The sequence below is a fragment of the Leptodactylus fuscus genome, chromosome 6, assembly GCF_031893055.1.
Source record: "Leptodactylus fuscus isolate aLepFus1 chromosome 6, aLepFus1.hap2, whole genome shotgun sequence".
NCBI lineage: Eukaryota > Metazoa > Chordata > Amphibia > Anura > Leptodactylidae > Leptodactylus > Leptodactylus fuscus.
Genome location: NC_134270.1, coordinates 7,453,973 through 7,476,007, shown reverse-complemented (window position 1 = coordinate 7,476,007; position 22,035 = coordinate 7,453,973). Strand labels below are relative to the sequence as shown.

Genomic DNA, 22,035 nt, shown 5'->3' with positions numbered 1-22,035 from the left:
GTTATATTCTTGTACATAGGAGTAGTATTATAGTAGTTATATTCTTGTACATAGGAGTAGTATTATAGTAGTTATATTCTTGTACATAGGAGCAGTATTATAGTAGTTATATTCTTGTACATAGGAGTAGTATTATAGCAGTTATATTCTTGTACATAGGAGCAGTATTATAGTAGTTATATTCCTGTACATAGGAGCAGTATTATAGTAGTTATATTCTTGTACATAGGAGTAGTATTATAGCAGTTATATTCTTGTACATAGGAGGTAGTATTATAGTAGTTATATTCTTGTACATAGGAGTAGTATTATAGCAGTTATATTCTTGTATATAGGAGCAGTATTATAGTAGTTATATTCTTGTACATAGGAGCAGTATTATAGTAGTTATATTCTTGTACATAGGAGTAGTATTATAGCAGTTATATTCTTGTACATAGGAGGTAGTATTATAGTAGTTATATTCTTGTACATAGGGGGCAGTATTATAGTAGTTATATTCTTGTGCATAGGAGGTAGTATTATAGTAGTTATATTCTTGTACATAGGAGCAGTATTATAGTAGTTATATTCTTGTACATAGGGGCAGTATTATAGTAGTTATATTCTTGTACATAGGAGTAGTATTATAGTAGTTATATTCTTGTACATAGGAGTAGTATTATAGTAGTTATATTCTTGTACATAGGAGTAGTATTATAGTAGTTATATTCTTGTACATAGGAGCAGTATTATAGTAGTTATATTCTTGTACATAGGAGTAGTATTATAGTAGTTATATTCTTGTACATAGGAGCAGTATTATAGTAGTTATATTCCTGTACATAGGAGCAGTATTATAGTAGTTATATTCTTGTACATAGGAGTAGTATTATAGTAGTTATATTCTTGTACATAGGAGTAGTATTATAGCAGTTATATTCTTGTATATAGGAGCAGTATTATAGTAGTTATATTCTTGTACATAGGAGCAGTATTATAGTAGTTATATTCTTGTACATAGGAGTAGTATTATAGCAGTTATATTCTTGTACATAGGAGGTAGTATTATAGTAGTTATATTCTTGTACATAGGGGGCAGTATTATAGTAGTTATATTCTTGTGCATAGGAGGTAGTATTATAGTAGTTATATTCTTGTACATAGGAGCAGTATTATAGTAGTTATATTCTTGTACATAGGGGCAGTATTATAGTAGTTATATTCTTGTACATAGGAGTAGTATTATAGTAGTTATATTCTTGTACATAGGAGTAGTATTATAGTAGTTATATTCTTGTACATAGGAGCAGTATTATAGCAGTTATATTCTTGTACATAGGAGCAGTATTATAGTAGTTATAGTCTTGTACATAGGAGTAGTATTATAGTAGTTATATTCTTGTACATAGGAGCAGTATTATAGTAGTTATATTCTTGTACATAGGAGTAGTATTATAGCAGTTATATTCTTGTACATAGGAGGTAGTATTATAGCAGTTATATTCTTGTACATAGGGGGCAGTATTATAGTAGTTATATTCTTGTACATAGGGGGCAGTATTATAGTAGTTATATTCTTGTGCATAGGAGGTAGTATTATAGTAGTTATATTCTTGTACATAGGGGCAGTATTATAGTAGTTATATTCTTGTACATAGGAGTAGTATTATAGTAGTTATATTCTTGTACATAGGAGTAGTATTATAGTAGTTATATTCTTGTACATAGGAGTAGTATTATAGTAGTTATATTCTTGTACATAGGAGGTAGTATTATACTAGTTATATTCTTGTACATAGGAGTAGTATTATAGCAGTTATATTCTTGTACATAGGAGCAGTATTATAGTAGTTATAGTCTTGTACATAGGAGTAGTATTATAGCAGTTATATTCTTGTACATAGGAGTAGTATTATAGTAGATATATTCTTGTACATAGGAGCAGTATTATAGTAGTTATATTCTTGTACATAGGGGGCAGTATTATAGTAGTTATATTCTTGTACATAGGAGTAGTATTATAGTAGTTATATTCTTGTACATAGGAGTAGTATTATAGTAGTTATATTCTTGTACATAGGAGTAGTATTATAGTAGATATATTCTTGTACATAGGAGCAGTATTATAGTAGTTATATTCTTGTACATAGGAGTAGTATTATAGTAGTTATATTCTTGTACATAGGAGCAGTATTATAATAGTTATATTCTTGTACATAGGAGCAGTATTATAGTAGTTATATTCTTGTACATAGGAGTAGTATTATAGTAGTTATATTCTTGTACATAGGAGGCAGTATTATAATAGTTATATTCTTGTACATAGGAGTAGTATTATAATAGTTATATTCTTGTACATAGGAGCAGTATTATAGTAGTTATATTCTTGTACATAGGAGGTAGTATTATAGTAGTTATATTCTTGTACATAGGAGGTAGTATTATAGTAGTTATATTCTTGTACATAGGAGCAGTATTATAGTAGATATATTCTTGTACATAGGAGTAGTATTATAGTAGTTATATTCTTGTACATAGGAGGTAGTATTATAGTAGTTATATTCTTGTACATAGGAGGTAGTATTATAGTAGTTATATTCTTGTACATAGGAGCAGTATTATAGTAGATATATTCTTGTACATAGGAGTAGTATTATAGTAGTTATATTCTTGTACATAGGAGTAGTATTATAGTAGTTATATTCTTGTACATAGGAGGTAGTATTATAGTAGTTATATTCTTGTACATAGGAGCAGTATTATAGTAGATATATTCTTGTACATAGGAGTAGTATTATAGTAGTTATATTCTTGTACATAGGAGGTAGTATTATAGTAGTTATATTCTTGTACATAGGAGTAGTATTATAGTAGTTATATTCTTGTACATAGGAGTAGTATGATAGTAGTTATATTCTTGTACATAGGAGGTAGTATTATAGTAGTTATATTCTTGTACATAGGAGCAGTATTATAGTAGTTATATTCTTGTACATAGGAGGTAGTATTATAGTAGGTATATTCTTGTACATAGCAGTAGTATTATAGTAGTTATATTCTTGTACATAGGGGCAGTATTATAGTAGTTATATTCTTGTACATAGGAGTAGTATTATAGTAGTTATATTCTTGTACATAGGGGGCAGTATTATAGTAGTTATATTCTTGTACATAGGAGGTAGTATTATAGTAGTTATATTCTTGTACATAGGAGTAGTATTATAATAGTTATATTCTTGTACATAGGAGCAGTATTATAGTAGTTATATTCTTGTACATAGGGGGCAGTATTATAGTAGTTATATTCTTGTATATAGGAGGTAGTATTATAATAGTTATATTCTTGTACATAGGAGTAGTATTATAATAGTTATATTCTTGTACATAGGAGCAGTATTATAGTAGTTATATTTTTGTGCCCATGTGCAGCAGGTTTGGACCTACGGTTTATCTTTGGGCTAGTTCTGAGGACATTTTTTAAGTGATTCCCAACATTCATCCTTCTACCCTATATTTGGATCTAGACTTTCCTCAGGGGACCGCCATGTCACTACCTCTAAGATTAGTCCTGGTTTAGGTGACTTCTGACCCGGCAGTTTGAGAGAAAATGGGAATAACAGAAAAGAATCAGCCAGTGGGCCGGAGATAAGGTCAGGGAAGGCAGAGTTTGTGTGAGGTCGGGCCGTCAGTAGGTTCTGTGCTCATGACCAGACACAAAAAAGGAAACATAAAATGGTTTTTCTTTTATTCTGTAACTGAGATTGCTGATGTTATCGCTTTCTTCAGAATATATATATATATATATATATATATATATATATATATATATATATATATATATATATATTAGCTGGTACCTGCGACTTCGTCTGCGGTGATTGTAGCAGTGGGTATATACAGGTGCGGGTAAGGTTTTCGTACTGTGTATAAGGGATGGGATATGAAATGTAACTTTGTATCTTGTTTTTGCTGTAATTCTGAGAATACGTGAGACTTTTGTGTTGCAGTTACTTTGTATTTGAGCTGCTATATATACGGTGTTGTGAGAAACTTTACATAGTGACTTTGGGACAGAAGTATTTGAAGTTAACCCTTTCCCGCCAATGGCATTTTTTGATTTTCGTTTTTGACTCCTCTCCTTCTAAACCCCATAACTTTTTTATTTCTCCGCTCCCAGAGCCATATGAGGTCTTCACTTTTCCTGGGACAATTTTTTCTTCATGATGCCGCCATTATTTATTCTATATAATGTACTGAGAAGCAGGGAAAAAATTCAAAATGGGGTGGATATGAAGAAAAAATGCATTTCTGCGACTTTCTTATGGGCTTTGGTTTTACGGCGTTCACTGTGCAACCAAAATGACATGTCCCCTGTATTCTGTGTTTCGTTACGATTCCGGGGAGACCAAATTTATATGGTTTTATTTACATTTTGACCCCTTAAAAAAAATCCAAAACTGTGTTTAAAATGTTTTTTTTTTTTTTTGAAAAGTCGCCATATTCCGACAGCCGTAACTTTTTTATACGTGCGTGTACGGGGATGTATAGGGCGTCTTTTTTTGCGGGACCGGGTGTACTTTGTAGTTCTACCATTTTCGGGAAATGTTATTGCTTTGATCACTTTTTATTCAAATTTTTATCAGAATCAAAAGAGTGAAAAAACGGCGGTTTGGCACTTTTGACCATTTTTCCCGCTACGGCGTTCACCGAACAGGAAAAATATTTGTATAGCTTTGTAGAGCGGGCGATTTTGGACGCGGGGATACCTAACATCTATGTGTTTCACAGTTTTTAACTACTTTTATATGTGTTCTAGGGAAAGGGGGGTGATTTGAATTTGTAATCCTTTTTATTTTATTTTTTATATTTTTTTTACTTTTTTTAAACTTTTTTTTTTGCATTTATTAGACCGCCTAGGGGTATTGACATGGGTGGGCGGTGTCACGGATTGTCAGAGTGGTGGGGGTCGGCAAACATGGCTGCTCCGGAGCGTTATAGAGCGCCTCCTGGAGTATCGGTAAGGTGAGGGGCAAAGTGGTAAAGTCTATGTATATGTGATTGTGTGGGGTTAGGGGCGAGGCTGCAGAGGGCAATAGGAATTTTGTGGCTTGCTATGGTCCAAAGTGTGTGAGATTGCAGAGATAGTGGTGTGAGTTTGGGTTTTGTGGGGGTCCTGGCACAAACGTATGTGCGCTATTGTGACGAAAAGTAGCCTATTGTTTAATCGAGTGTAATGACTATGTTTGTGGAAAATTTCAGCCAAATCGGTCGAGCGGGTTTTGCGTGATTGAGGAACAAACATCCGAACATCCAGACACACAACCCACAAACTCACAAACTTGGTCTGCGGTGATTGTAGCAGTGGGTATATACAGGCGCGGGTAAGGTTTTCGTACTGTGTATAAGGGATGGGATATGAAATGTAACTTTGTATCTTGTTTTTGCTGTAATTCAGAGAATCCGTGAGACTTTTGTGTTGCAGTTACTTTGTATTTGAGCTGCTATATATACGGTGTTGTGAGAAACTTTACATAGTGACTTTGGGACTGAGGTATTTGAAGTTAACCCTTTCCCGCCGATAGCATTTTTTGATTTTGGTTTTTCATTTTTGACTCCCCTCCTTCTAAACCCATAACTTTTTTATTTCTCCGCTCCCAGAGCCATATGAGGTCTTAATTTTTCTTGGGACAAATTTTTCTTCCTGATGCCGCCATTATTTATTCTATATAATGTACTGAGAAGCAGGGAAAAAAAATTCTGAATGGGGTGAATTTGACAAAAAAAATGCATTTCTGCGACTTTCTTACGGGCTTTGGTTTTACGGCGTTCACTGTGCAACCAAAATGACATGTCCCCTGTATTCTGTGTTTCGTTACGATTCTGGGGATACCAAATTTATATGGTTTTATTTACATTTTGACCCCTTAAAAAAATCCAAAACTGTGTTAAAACATTTTTTTTTTTTTTGAAAAGTCGTCATATTCCGACAGCCGTAACTTTTTTATACGTGGGTGTACGGGGATGTATAGGGCGTTTTTTTTTTGCGGGGTCGGGTGTACTTTTTAGTTCCACCATTTTCGTTAAATGTTATTGCTTTGATTACTTTTTATTCAAATTTTTATCAGAATCAAAAGAGTGAAAAAACGGCGGTTTGGCACTTTTGACCATTTTTCCCGCTACGGCGTTTACCGAACAGGAAAAATATTTGTATAGCTTTGTAGAGCGGGCGATTTCGGACGTGGGGATGCCTAACATGTATGTGTTTCACAGTTTTTAACTACTTTTATATGTGTTCTAGGGAAAGGGGGGTGATTTGAATTTTTAATCCTTTTTATTTGTTTTTATATTTTTTTTACTTTTTTTTAAACTTTTTTTTTTGCATTTATTAGACCTCCTAGGGGTATTGACATGGGTGGGGGGTGTCGCGGATTGTCAGAGCGGTGGGGGTCGGCAAACATGGCTGCTCCGGAGCGTTATAGAGCGCCTCCTAGAGAATCATTAAGGTGAGGGGCAAAGTGGTAAAGTATATGTATATGAGATTGTGTGGGGTTAGGGGCGAGGCTGCAGAGGGCAATAGGAATTTTGTGGCTTGCTATGGTCCAAAGTGTGTGAGATTGCAGAGATGGTGGTGTGAGTTTGGGTTTTGTGGGGGTCCTGGCACAAACGTATGTGCGCTATTGTGACGAAAAGTAGCCTATTGTTTAATCGGGTGTATTAACTATGTTTGTGGAAAATTTCAGCCAAATCGGTCGAGCGGGTTTTGTGTGATTGAGGAACAAACATCCGAACATGCAAACATCCAAACCCACAAACATCCAAACTCACAAACTTTCACATTTATAATATTAATAGGATATATATATATATATATATATATATATATATATATATATATGTAAGTAGTGGAGATCTTCTGATGTTATCCATCATTTGATCCTCTTTGCCCTATTCTGTAATGGAGAGGAGGACAGTTGGATGGATCCTAATATCTCCTGGCCAGTGACATATTGATGTGTAGGAGATTGGTGCGTATGGTCTATAGTATGTGGTTGGTCCTTCATTACCTGTCTTGTCCTGTCCAGGACTTTCTCCGCCAGTATAATGTGATTGGCCGGTTCCCGATTCACCAGCTCCGCTAAACTCCAGTAATTCAGACAAAGCCCGGCTGCAAAATAACAATGTCCATGAGAACGTATGACAGTGACTGTAGGGTGAGCATCCTAAGTTACAGAGTCAGTGCAGCGTGTGAAGGTGAGCAGGGACATCAGTATGTTACCCAGAAGAACGGAAGACTATCCAAACTGGTGGAAAGAGCTGAATCACATTGTCTGCAAATCTCCCAGGCCTATGTCATCAGTATATTCCCATTCATGCAATGGAAGCCAAAAGTGTATGTTTGTCCTCTTGTAGGTTGTATGTGGTAGGAATAGATCTGTGCACAATAGCTAGATAAATTATCAGGGGCTTCTGGGTAGAAATATTGATTAACTATCTTAAAGGTAAGTCACTAATTTCAGATCTGTGGTGGTTCGACACCCGGAACCCCATAGATTAGTTTTTCCCAGCTGCTGATACACAGGAAGCAGATAGCGCTGTTCTCTATGTAGTGGCCAGACCTGGTTACTGCACATCAGCACCAATTCATTTGAATAGGACATAAACTGCAGTATCTAAGTTCTGCCACTGCATGGAGAACAGCGCTGTCTGCTTCCTGCGCCATTCTCTGTGTATCAGATGCTTAGAACAGCTGATCAGTGGGGGTGTCAGGTGTCAGACGCCCATAGATCTGATATTAGTGACTTACCTTTAGGTCATCAATATCTTTAGCCCAGAAAACCCCTTTAAGCAGAGATGTAATACCAAATGTTATAGATAGAACAGATCAGAAGTGTAAGCATTTGCTATCCCTGTTCTGTAGCCGCAATTGAACCTTCACTTGTACATCATCTTGGTGCTAAGGACACATGAGATAAAGTGGATGTTGTCTCTTAGGATGTGTTGTATATGATTATTATACAGGAGCAGATCAGGCTGTCTGTCCATGGGCTGTGTGTAATACTGGACACAGACAGGAGCAGCGCTGTTTCCATATGTAATACCAGTATATATATATATATTATATATATATACATATATATATATGAAGAGCTCAACGCAAAAAATGGCCTAAGTCCACATTTTGTCATATTTCAAATTATTGCCTAGAAAGCTTCTTTGTACCTCGTTCTATGCATTGGGTTTACAAGGTACCTAGGATTAATGACCTAAGTCCATATATTTCAATGCAGAAGAATTTACATTCAATGGAATAATGGCCTAAGTCCAATACAAACTTACTTACTTCACTCTCGTTGGTCATTTTTTCATTGAAATCGTGACTTCCGGTCTGTTGTTTATATTAGTGTAAAAACTTTGTCTTATTGTTTAAAAGGCTCTAAATCGACTTTTGCACATATTTAGCGCCGAAAAGGGAGGCAGGTAATTATTATTCTTCATCGTTTAATAATAGTAGTAATTAATTAATAATATTAAATAAATAATATTTATACATGAAGCTGCAATTTTTTTAATAAATAATACAATTTATGATTAGGATTAACGGTGTTCATCAGCTGATTACATTGGATAGATATATTCCACAAGAATGCCCGTTTGCTTTAGGCTAAAACTTTAAATTTCGTTTTTCTCACAATATTGATTTTTGGACTTAGGCCATTTTTCCGTTGAGCTCTTCATATATATATATATATATATATATATATATATATATATATATATATATATATATATATATATGCGATGGCAGCCGAGACTTGTCATAGAGATGAACAGAGTCTCCTCTGCAGCTGTGAGAAGGATTAGGAGAAGTATTGTATGTATTATATGTATTCAGCTCATTCTGTCCTATATGTAGTTACCAGTCCAGGAAGATGAAGATCCCGGGGTGGTGCTGAGCCCATGTAAACACCTCTCCAGCGCATGCTGAATCCTGTCCTCGGTGCACGATGTGTTCTGCATTTTAAGGCATGTCCTGAGAAAAAGGAGATGGAATGAGTCGTTGTAATGCCGACCTCATAGCGATTGTCTACAATCATGTTATTATCCGCATTGCCTGCAGAAACCATCCACATCTACTACAGAGAGAAATTCAGGGTCCTCCAAGTATACTGTATGGCAGGTGCACCAAAAGGCTCCTGTGAGAACAAGATGAAGCTTTCTTATCGGATCCCCTAAACAATATAGCGTGACCCCCCACACAGTATGCAGCGATCCCCCACAGAATATGCCGCGATCCCCCACAGAATATGCCGCGATCCCCAACACAATGTGCAGCGATCCCCCACAGAATCTGTGGGGGATCGCTGCATATTCTGTGGGCGATCGCTGCATAATATGCAGCGATCCCCCACACAATATGCAGCGATCCCCCACACAATATGCAGCCATCCCCCACACAATATGCAGCCATCCCCCACACAATATGCAGCCATCCCCCACACAGTATGCAGCGATCCCCCACACAGTATACAGCGATCCCACACACAATATGCAGCCATCCCCCACACAATATGCAGCCATCCCCCACACAATATGCAGCCATCCCCCACACAATATGCAGCCATCCCCCACACAATATGCAGCCATCCCCCACACAATATGCAGCCATCCCCCACACAATATGCAGCCATCCCCCACACAATATGCAGCCATCCCCCACACAATATGCAGCGATCCCCCACACAATATGCAGCCATCCCCCACACAATATGCAGCCATCCCCCACACAATATGCAGCCATCCCCCACACAATATGCAGCCATCCCCCACACAATATGCAGCCATCCCCCACACAATATGCAGCCATCCCCCACACAATATGCAGCCATCCCCCACACAATATGCAGCCATCCCCCACACAATATGCAGCCATCCCCCACACAATATGCAGCCATCCCCCACACAATATGCAGCGATCCCCCACACAGTATACAGCGATCCCCCACACAATATGCAGCCATCCCCCACACAATATGCAGCCATCCCCCACACAGTATACAGCGATCCCCCGCACAATATGCAGCGATCCCCCGCACAATATGCAGCCATCCCCCACACAATATGCAGCCATCCCCCACACAATATGCAGCCATCCCCCACACAATATGCAGCCATCCCCCACACAATATGCAGCCATCCCCCACACAGTATACAGCGATCCCTCACACAATATGCAGCGATCCCCCGCACAGTATACAGCGATCCCCCGCACAATATGCAGCGATCCCCCGCACAATATGCAGCCATCCCCCACACAATATGCAGCCATCCCCCACACAATATGCAGCCATCCCCCACACAATATGCAGCCATCCCCACACAATATGCAGCGATCCCCCACACAATATGCCGCGATCCCCCACACAATATGCCGCGATCCCCCACACAATATGCCGCGATCCCCCACACAATATGCCGCGATCCCCCACACAATATGCCGCGATCCCCCACACAATATGCCGCGATCCCCCACACAATATGCCGCGATCCCCCACACAATATGCCGCGATCCCCCACACAATATGCCGCGATCCCCCACACAGTATACAGCGATCCCCCACACAATATGCCGCGATCCCCCACACAATGTGCAACAATCCCACCTTAGGCTACTCTCTAAAATAATGTTTAAATTAGTTCCTATTATTTTTATAAATTTCTGACATGTCATAGTCCAATCCATCCATCAGAGGTCCCGCAATGTGCCCATCCGTGCCGCCCCTGTGTATCAGAGACGGCAAGGGGTCAACACACCCAGACCACTACCGTATCACTAGGACAGGTAAGAGGGTCGGGGACCTTTAATTTTATTATATTTAGGAGTCGGATGTCTGCTATAAAAGGGTTAATAGTAAAGTCAGTGACATCATTTTTCTCATATATATGTAACACAGCAAAAAATCCTGAAGAAGCTTCCACATGTGAACATGCAGCAAGCAACGCTCCCCACAAACACAAGGCATGACAAGTATGCCAAGGGATGTAAACCAGGTATATTAAATAGATTTTTAAAGAATTTTAAAGTTTTTCATGTCACTACCTATACGAATTCCTGCAAGTTTCACTCTGACCACTAAATTTAATAATAGACTGCCACCTGCCAGTGGGTTGTCTTTGCAGCAGTTACCTCATTTACATCCCAATACCAGATAGAACCTATGGATAACACTGCTGACCTGTCATGCCATGACACTGCTGTAAAGCAGATCACTAAACGCTGCTAACAGAACAGAGGAGAAGCTCAGGCAAGATGGCCGCCCCCGTAACTGTGTGCAGAAAATAGATCAACAGAAATCTGCAAATAGAAGTAAAATAGTGATGGATTCTTATAGAGGGTTAGGGGTGTTATCTGTGTATTTTCGGAGGGATCGTCTCTGAAGTCGGCAATAACGTCACTGTAACCATCATTGTGATGTAAATTATGGATGACACAAAGAACAGAATCCATTGGTGGGATAAATGATACATAGTAATCACAATCTAATAATATAGAACTACATTGTAGAGCTGTTATTATATTACACTGGTGTCCCTGAGCCGCTCCTGCACCAGGTGCTGGATATTCAGCACAGTAACTCCTGTATGTCTTACACCGCTCAATGGTCATCGTCAGATACTAGGAAACGGTCCAGTGACTGAGCCTATGAATGGGCCATTATCCTGCACTATGAATGCCGCCTGTCGCTACGATACGCCGGGCCGGAGCCGACAACTTCCTCTTTCTTATCTGATTGTGCAAAACAAACAAGTGGTTGCAAGTGTCACCGAGCAGATGGAAAGGGGAACAACATGGGAGCGGAGCTGGGGCCAGCAAAGATGGATGTGGGCGGCCTTCTAAAAAGCCATACATTAGATAGCTAGGCCTCCCAACTTCCCTATACACATGCATGCTAGGCCTGACTAACTCGAGGAGACAAAGCTACTGTGAGACAACACTGGCAGCCCCTTATCTCCAAATGCTCCATTGCCTTTTCCCTGATATTTGGAAGTCAGGCTCCTCACATACACATTACGTGGTCACTAGGGTTGAGCCGATCTTGAGATTTCAGGATCGATTTTAAAATCCGATTTCCAATCATCTTCCAGCTGATCACGAAATTTGCTTAATCGGGATCCGATCTTTCCCGATTCTGATCGTTCAACCCTAGTGGTCACCTAGTTCCACTGATCATGGCAGGTTCAAGCAGCGTTATCCTAATGCCCATGACCAAGTATAAGATGGTCTATTTAAAGGGGCTCCTACCAATATATTTGCTCCAAAAAGTGTTCTGCTTTATATACATAGAGAGAGAGAGAATATTGTTAATTATTATGTATACTGGTTATATATTGTCAGTAATATACATATTTATTAAACTGTAGGAGCCCTGACCAGCCAACATCATTCAATGGAGATCCTGCACTATAGAGACATACAATGACTTGTAAAGGTCTTCATACCCCTTGAACTGTTTAACATTTTGTCACCTGACAACCACAAACTTAAATGTATTTTCTTGAGATTTTCAGTGATAACAACACAAAGTATCAGATAATTGTGAAGTGGAAGGAAAATGATACAAATGATATCAAAATTTTAATCAAATAAAAATCTGAAGAGTGTGACGTGCAAAAGTCTTCAGGCCCCTGATATCCTTGTATAAAATCCAGTGCACACAATGGCCTTCAGAAGTCACTTAATGGGTTAATAGAGTCCAGCTGTGTGTAATGTAGTCTCAGCATATATATATATATATATATATATATATATATGAAGAGCTCAACGGAAAAATGGCCTAAGTCCAAAAATCAATATTGTGAGAAAAACGAAATTTAAAGTTTTAGCCTAAAGCAAACGGGCATTCTTGTGGAATATATCTATCCAATGTAATCAGCTGATGAACACCGTTAATCCTAATCATAAATTGTATTATTTATTAAAAAAATTGCAGCTTCATGTATAAATATTATTTATTTAATATTATTAATTAATTACTACTATTATTAAACGATGAAGAATAATAATTACCTGCCTCCCTTTTCGGCGCTAAATATGTGCAAAAGTCGATTTAGAGCCTTTTAAACAATAAGACAAAGTTTTTACACTAATATAAACAACAGACCGGAAGTCACGATTTCAATGAAAAAATGACCAACGAGAGTGAAGTAAGTAAGTTTGTATTGGACTTAGGCCATTATTCCATTGAATGTAAATTCTTCTGCATTGAAATATATGGACTTAGGTCATTAATAGAGATGAGCGAACAGTGTTCTATCGAACTCATGTTCGATCGGATATTAGGCTGTTCGGCATGTTCGAATCGAATCGAACACCGCGTGGTAAAGTGCGCCATTACTCGATTCCCCTCCCACCTTCCCTGGCGCCTTTTTTGCTCCAATAACAGCACAGGGTAGGTGGGACAGGAACTACGACACCGGTGACGTTGAAAAAAGTAGGCAAAACCCATTGGCTGCCGAAAACATGTGACCTCTAATTTAAAAGAACAGCACCGCTCAGCTTCGCGTCATTCTGAGCTTGCAATTCACCGAGGACGGAGGTTTCCGTCCAGTTAGCTAGGGCTTAGATTCTGGGTAGGCAGGGACAGGCTAGGATAGGAAGGAGAAGACAACCAACAGCTCTTATAAGAGCTAAATTCCAGGGAGAAGCTTGTCAGTGTAACGTGGCACTGACGGGCTCAATCGCCGCAACCCAGCTTTCCCAGGATCCTGAATGGAATACACTGTCAGTGTATTCCCGTATACCCGATATATACCCCCGATACCCGTTCCAACGGTGTGCCCCCCCACCTTCACCCCAGAAATACCCTGCAAGTCCCCTAGCAATAGGATTGGGGCTATATACACCCACTATTTTTGCTACTGCCATATAGTGCCATTGTCTCACTGGGAATTCAAAGAATATATTGGGCTTACATATAACTTCAATTCCAGGGAGAAGCTTGTCAGTGTAACGTGGCACTGACGGGCTCAATCGCCGCAACCCAGCTTTCCCAGGATCCTGAATGGAACACACTGACAGTGTATTCCCGTATACCCCATATATACACCCCAAATCCCCGTTCCAATGGTGTGCCCCCCCACCTTCACCTCAGAAATACCCTGCAAGTCCCCTAGCAATAGAATTGGGGCTATATACACCCACAATTTTTGCTACTGGTATATAGTGCCATTGTCTGACTGGGAATTCAAAGAATATATTGGGGTTATGTGCACCCACAATTTTTAATACTGGTATACAGTGCCATTGTCTGACTGGGAATTCAAAGAATATATGGGGGTGACGTGCACCCACAATTTTTGCTACTGCTATACAGTTCCATTGTCTCACTGGGAATTCAAAGAATATATGGGGGTTATGTGCACCCACAATTTTTAATACTGGTATACAGTGCCATTGTCTGACTGGGAATTCAAAGAATATATGGGGGTTATGTGCACCCACAATTTTTAATACTGGTATATAGTGCCATTGTCTGACTGGGAATTCAAAGAATATATTGGGGTGACGTGCACCCACAATTTTTAATACTGCTATACAGTTCCTTTGTCTCACTGGGAATTCAAAGAATATATGGGGGTTACGTGCACCCACAATTTTTAATACTGCTATACAGTTCCTTTGTCTCACTGGGAATTCAAAGAATATATGGGGGTTACGTGCACCCACAATTTTTAATACTGGTATACAGTGCCATTGTCTGACTGGGAATTCAAAGAATATATGGGGGTTATGCGCACCCACAATTTTTACTACTGGTATATAGTGCCATTGTCTGACTGGGAATTCAAAGAATATATGGGGGTTATGTGCACCCACAATTTTTAATACTGCTATACAGTGCCATTGTCTGACTGGGAATTCAAAGAATATATGGGGGTTATGTGCACCCACAATTTTTAATACTGGTATACAGTGCCATTGTCTGACTGGGAATTCAAAGAATATATTGGGGTTATGTGCACCCACAATTTTTACTACTGGTATATAGTGCCATTGTCTGACTGGGAATTCAAAGAATATATGGGGGTTATGTGCACCCACAATTTTTAATACTGGTATACAGTGCCATTGTCTGACTGGGAATTCAAAGAATATATGGGGGTTATGTGCACCCACAATTTTTAATACTGGTATACAGTGCCATTGTCTGACTGGGAATTCAAAGAATATATTGGGGTGACGTGCACCCACAATTTTTGCTACTGCTATACAGTTCCATTGTCTCACTGGGAATTCAAAGAATATATGGGGGTTATGTGCACCCACAATTTTTAATACTGGTATACAGTGCCATTGTCTGACTGGGAATTCAAAGAATATATGGGGGTTATGTGCACCCACAATTTTTAATACTGGTATACAGTGCCATTGTCTGACTGGGAATTCAAAGAATATATTGGGGTTATGTGCACCCACAATTTTTACTACTGGTATATAGTGCCATTGTCTGACTGGGAATTCAAAGAATATATGGGGGTTATGTGCACCCACAATTTTTAATACTGCTATACAGTGCCATTGTCTGACTGGGAATTCAAAGAATATATGGGGGTTATGTGCACCCACAATTTTTAATACTGCTATACAGTGCCATTGTCTGACTGGGAATTCAAAGAATATATGGGGGTTATGTGCACCCACAATTTTTACTACTGCTATACAGTGCCATTGTCTGACTGGGAATTCAAAGAATATATGGGGGTTATGTGCACCCACAATTTTTAATACTGGTATACAGTGCCATTGTCTGACTGGGAATTCAAAGAATATATGGGGGTTATGTGCACCCACAATTTTTACTACTGGTATACAGTGCCATTGTCTGACTGGGAATTCAAAGAATATATTGGGGTGACGTGCACCCACAATTTTTGCTACTGCTATACAGTTCCATTGTCTCACTGGGAATTCAAAGAATATATGGGGGTTATGTGCACCCACAATTTTTAATACTGGTATACAGTGCCATTGTCTGACTGGGAATTCAAAGAATATATTGGGGTTATGTGCACCCACAATTTTTACTACTGGTATATAGTGCCATTGTCTGACTGGGAATTCAAAAAATATATGGGGGTTATGTGCACCCACAATTTTTAATACTGCTATACAGTTCCTTTGTCTCACTGGGAATTCAAAGAATATATGGGGGTTACGTGCACCCACAATTTTTGCTACTGCTATACAGTTCCATTGTCTCACTGGGAATTCAAAGAATATATGGGGGTTATGTGCACCCACAATTTTTAATACTGGTATACAGTGCCATTGTCTGACTGGGAATTCAAAGAATATATGGGGGTTACGTGCACCCACAATTTTTAATACTGCTATACAGTGCCATTGTCTGACTGGGAATTCAAAGAATATATGGGGGTTATGTGCACCCACAATTTTTAATACTGGTATACAGTGCCATTGTCTGACTGGGAATTCAAAGAATATATGGGGGTTACGTGCACCCACAATTTTTAATACTGCTATACAGTGCCATTGTCTGACTGGGAATTCAAAGAATATATGGGGGTTATGTGCACCCACAATTTTTAATACTGGTATACAGTGCCATTGTCTCACTGGGAATTCCACAAATAATTTGGGGATTCATTCACCCTACATCTCAGGCTCTTGCCATATTCACCCAGGTTGTCAGTGCTGCACCAGCTCGTTCCCAGACAGCTCGGCCCGAAAAACGCGTTACCTATATAGAGGATTTGGACAATGAAGACAACATGTTCTAAATCTAATGTCTGCACCTTCTCCAGAATTAAAATAAAGGCAGCGTTTAACTTTCAAATAGCACTGCACAAAGGAAGAGCTTATCAGCTTGTCTCATGACATGCTACTGAAAAGTTTCATTTGTGTATCTTAATGTAAATATAGTTGTATAAGCTTTTTGGGTTTTAGGCACTGCCAAGTTATTTATTACCACCCGCTCCCTTATAATGATGATGACGCCAAAGTCACTGTGGGTGTTCAGAGCTCACAGCTTTGGGTGACATTTGTCTTGCTCTCTGTCGGTACCAGCTGTCTTTTTGGATACCGTAAAGTTATGTTGACTTTATTAACAGCTATAGAAGCTTTAGCCAGGTTGTGACGGTGTGTAACCCTAACAACACTAAGTGGGATACACATTAATAGTCAGTCTATGTACGCTAAACGTATCACTGAAGTAATTTTTTTTCCCTCTCCCCTAATATAAGAAAGGAACAGACATTAGACCTAGACCGGGGTTCGAGGCTTGAAAAAATCCAGTATTATTTGTTCTTCATGATGTGAAATATGTGTTGAAAAGCAACCCAAGATGAAGTCAGCCATGTGTGCCAGTGTGTTACTTGGCATGCCTTTGCTGGCCCCAACTGTAAGGGTCACTCTCCATTTCCTCCATTTTCCACTCCCCTTCACACCATTTGTGGTGAAGCAATGGGATGCACTGAAGTGCACCCTCTAGCCTCGTGTGGGATAGGGACATCAGATGCCACTCCAACCCCCTCGTCTTCCTCCGCCAGCCAACGGTGCGAAGATGAGAGGAGTGTGCTCTGAATGTTTTCTGCCTAGCAGAGGCTAGTTCTCACTTACGAAAATGGCCCCACTTTGACCTGTATATCAGGCACAATGGTGTAGGTTTCAAAGAAACATGGCACCAACAAGTTGGAAAACGTGGGCCATGCGTGGACCGTGTTTGAGTCTGGCAAGCTCCAGATCTGCTACCAGGTTCCAGCCATTATCACAGGCGCAAAAATGCCAGGCCCCAGGTGTAGCAGGGAAAAAAAAAATGCCATCTCAGCCAGGATGGCATCCCTGACCTCGGAGGCACTGTGCTGTCTGTCCCCCAAGCTGATCAGTTTCAGCACGGCCTACTGACATCTCCCCATGCCAGTGTTACAGTGTTTTCCGCTAGTAGCTGGGGTGGAGGTTGCAGCTTCGTAGGGTTTCAGTCTACTCCTGCCATGAATTTTGGCCTGGGAGAGGAGATAGGCCACCCCAGTTTGCACCCGGGGAACAGACTCCACCACATTCACCCTGCCTGTCATTAAAGATAAGCACTGCAGCATCCCTGACCACAGGCGCTTGTCCATGTGTCGGTGGTCAAGTGGACCTTGCAGCAAAGCGCAGAGCTCTGGGCCCGACTGATGTTATGGGACACATGCAGGCGCAAGGCAGAGACAGCACACCAAGAGAAGTAGTAACGGCTAGGCCCAGCATAGGGAGGTGCCCCAGCTGCCATCTGCTGACGGAAGGCCTGGGTCTCCAGAAGCATAAACAAACACCAACATCTCCAGGGCCAGCAGTTTATCGATGAGGCTGTTACAGGCTTGGGCATGGGGGTGGGTTGTATTGTACTTCTGCCTGCAATGAAAAGCTTGGGAAATGTGGAGTGGCTGGGAAGAGGCGCATGATGGTGCAGGCCAAAAGGGCGCATGAGGGTGAACTCCCCAATGTGTCAGAGATAGGTGTGTAGGTGTCCTTGCATCATATACTTGCACCATATTTGGCTTTGGAAGTTAATTTTGTGCCAAAAAGTGGTTAAGACAGCGATCCCTCAGCTACTCCCGTTACACTGTCTATTGAAGTTACCATCTGTGGAAGTGGACCACCATTTCTAAGATCCCAAAGGAAGCAGGCAAGAGATGTGCAGTGCAGAAAAAAAGATGAGAAAATAAGTGTAGGCTGTAGAGCACAGAGGGATCGGAGAGGACAGAGCTGGTGTCGGCCAGGTATTCCCACAACATGCGCCTATACTTGTCCCTCCTGGTGACACTAGGCCCCTGAGTGGCAGTAATTTGTCCAGGGGGGCCATTAACGTGTTCCAGACCTAGGAATAAGTCTTCCAACAGGGTAGAGTTTTGCATGCCTTTGCTTCTACCCACTGTTTTTGCTGCTTAGCTTCCCTCCACATCTACTCTGCTTTCACCCCTAAACATCACCCCAGTTTATGCCTTTGCTTCTACCCAGGTTTTTTGTTGATTTAGCTTCCCTCTACATCTACACTGCTTTAGCCCCTAGACATCACCCCTGTCCATGTGGGGTCGGTGGCCTCGTCATCCACCAACTCCTCTTCCAATTGCGCACTGCCCCCTTACTGCAAACCGCACATGACCACAGCTTGCCTTGATGGCAACTGTGTCTCATGATCCCCACTTAGGTCCAGACAAGTCGGTGGCGGGTCCAAAACCCCAAAATTGGAAGGAAATGGCAAATGCTGCAGTATTTCTAACACCTGTTCCTGGTGCTCGGGCCTGGTCTGTGTTGTACCCTGCACCCTGCTTAACGCATCTGCCATATCCGAAGTTGTGCTGAGCGCATGCTAATGTTTCGTGTCCAGTGCAATGGATGGGATGGGATTTCACATAAGTCTGCCACCCATGGCCACTCATGGTTGAGCAACTGAGGGAGTTGACTTTGACGAACCCGAGGGTTTTGGAGTTGGAACTACATCAAAGGTCTGTGCTGCTCACACACTCTGCTCAACACATGATATGTTTAGTGCCAGCAGTGTGGAGACGTCGCACAACAGCCGTTGTTCCAGCAGGTACAGGCGTTGTAGGAGTGCATAGAGGCTAGCAGCGGCAACTATACACTTTAAAAACTATCCGCACAAGCGCCACACTTTCACCAGTAGCTCAGGAACATTGGGGTACCTTTTTCAAAAGATTAGCAGCAATGAGTTAAAAACGTGGCCCAGGCATGGAATATGTTGCAGGCTGCCAAGCTACAGAGCCAATCCCAGGTTATGGCCATTATCACACATGACAACATGCCTGGGCCCAGGTGCAGTGGCAAAAACCACATTGCCGTCTCATCGAGGATGGCATGACTCACTTTGTAGGCAGTGTGCTGTCTGGCCCCCAAGCTGATGAGCTTCAGCACGGCCCGCTGACGTCTCCCCACACCAGTGTTGCAGCGTTTCCAGCTCGTAGCTGGGGTCAATTTAACAGCGGAGGAGGGTGGTGTTTCAGCCCTCCTCCCAGGAATGTTGTGTGGGGAGACAAGTCAGGCCACCACATTTTGCGACCCGGTCCACGCCTCAACTACATTCAACCACTGTGCCCAAATTGAAAGGTAGCGTCCCTGTCCGCATGCACTTGTCCATTCGTAACTGGTCACATGGAACTTTAGGGCTAAGCGCTGAATTTAGGGACCGCCTCATGTTTGGGGGAAAGTGCTGGTGTGGACGGCACAGTGCGGTGGCGCAGTAGACACTCTGCCCAAAAAGGGCAGAGTGTCCCCCAGCCGGGATTCCAACATCTCCTGGGCCAGATTTCTTGAGATGAGGCCGTTGAAGCCTTGGGCATGTGGGTGGGTTGCGCTGTACTTTAGCATGAAATGAAAGGCTTGGGAGATGGGGAGTTGCTGAGAAGAGGCGCATGATGGCGCGGGCAAAAGGAGAAATGGCAGGAAAAGGTGAGGATAAGGGTGAACTCCCCAAAGTGTCAGAGGCAGATGTGGAGGTGTCCTGGCTCCTGGTCTGGACTGCAGCGCCAGCCCTGTCAACAGTGGAAGAGGCAGTGGCCGCCAGGCCAAACGACGATTATCCTGCGCTTGCTCTCACCCACTGAGCCCAGGGCTTGCCTTCCAAATGATGGCACCCGCAAGAGGTGGTGAGATTCCTCTCCGCAGATCTCCAAACCATCTTGGACTTGCAAATTGCACTAAATTTGTCATGTAACTGACATGTATATGATGAGTCTATCCATTGTCTGTTCATTTTGGTGAAAGTCAGCCTGTCAGCTGACAGACAGCTGTGCTTGTCAGTGATGATGTCACCGGCTGCTTGTACCCCCAGTTTTTGCTGCTTAGCTTGCCTCCACATCCACACTGCTTTTGCCCCTACACATCACCCCTATCCATGCCTGTGCCTCTAGCCATAAGTCTGCCACCCATGGAAACTCATGGTGCAGAAAGTGAGGGAGCTGACTCTGAGGAACCCTTGGGTTTTGTAGCTGGTACTCCATCAAAGGTCTCTGCTGCTCACACACCCTGCTGAACATACGGTATCTAGGGTTAGAGCGTGTGGTGACCTCGCACAACAGTAGGTGCTTCAGGCAGATGTAGGCCTTGCTGGAGTGTATTGCGGCTAGCTCCAGGTACTGTAGACTTGGGAAAGTGGGTGTCCAAGTGCCGCACTTTCACCCTTAGCTCAGCTAATTTGGGGTATGTTTTTAAAAATCATTGCACCACTACATTGAACATGTGGGCCAGGCATGGAACGTGTTGGAGGCTGGCAAGCTCCAGAGCCCTCCAACAAGCTAAAAAACCTGGCCCCAGGGGCAGCGGGGATAAACAAATTGCCATCTCATCCAGGATGGCATCCCTGACCTCAGAGGCAGTGTGCTGTCCGTCTCCCAAGCTGATGAGCTTCAGCCCAGCCTGCTGACGTCTCCCCACACCAGTGTTGCAGCGTTTTCAGCTCATAGCTGGGGTAAATCTAACAGCGGAGGAGGAGGAGGGTGGTGTTTCAGCCCTCCTCCCAGGAATGTTTTGTGGGGAAACAAGTCAGGAAAATTCTTGAAACGGGAGAGTTTTGCATCTTTGCCCTTGCTGCCTATGGACATCCCTTTGCCTCTAGCCACCATTTTCCCTGCTTTGCTTGCCTCCACATCCACACTGCTTTTGCCCCTAGACATCACCCCAGTCCATGCCTTAGCTTGTACCCCCAGTTTTTCCTGCTTAGCTTGCCTCCACATCCACACTGCTTTTGCCCCTAGACATCACCCCAGTCCATGCCTTAGCTTGTACCCCCAGTTTTTCCTGCTTAGCTTGCCTCCACATCCACACTGCTTTTGCCCCTAGACATCATCCCTATCCATGCCTCTTCCCCTAGCCATAACTCTGCCACCCCTGGAAACTGATGGTGCAGAAACTTTGGTTGCTGACTTTGAGGAACCCTTGGGTTTTGTAGATGGAACTCCATCAAAGGTCTGTGCAGCTCACACACCCTGCTCAAGATATGGTATTGTAGGGTTTCAGCGTGTGTGAATGACGGACAACAG

The 22,035-nt window shown here is 41.8% G+C and overlaps 1 protein-coding gene across 1 annotated transcript in view; it reads right to left on the bottom strand.

Annotated features, from left to right (window-relative positions):
• Nucleotides 1-22,035, bottom strand: part of PIK3R5 (phosphoinositide-3-kinase regulatory subunit 5) — a 77,307-nt gene that overhangs the window by 16,473 nt on the left and 38,799 nt on the right. The window contains exons 3-4 of the mRNA XM_075279321.1: nucleotides 8,901-9,013; nucleotides 7,047-7,147 (exon numbers count right to left, since the gene is read on the bottom strand). Of these exons, the coding sequence (XP_075135422.1) occupies nucleotides 7,047-7,147; nucleotides 8,901-9,000 (201 nt within the window). The 5' untranslated portion in view covers nucleotides 9,001-9,013. The remainder of the gene's footprint in view (nucleotides 1-7,046; nucleotides 7,148-8,900; nucleotides 9,014-22,035) is intronic.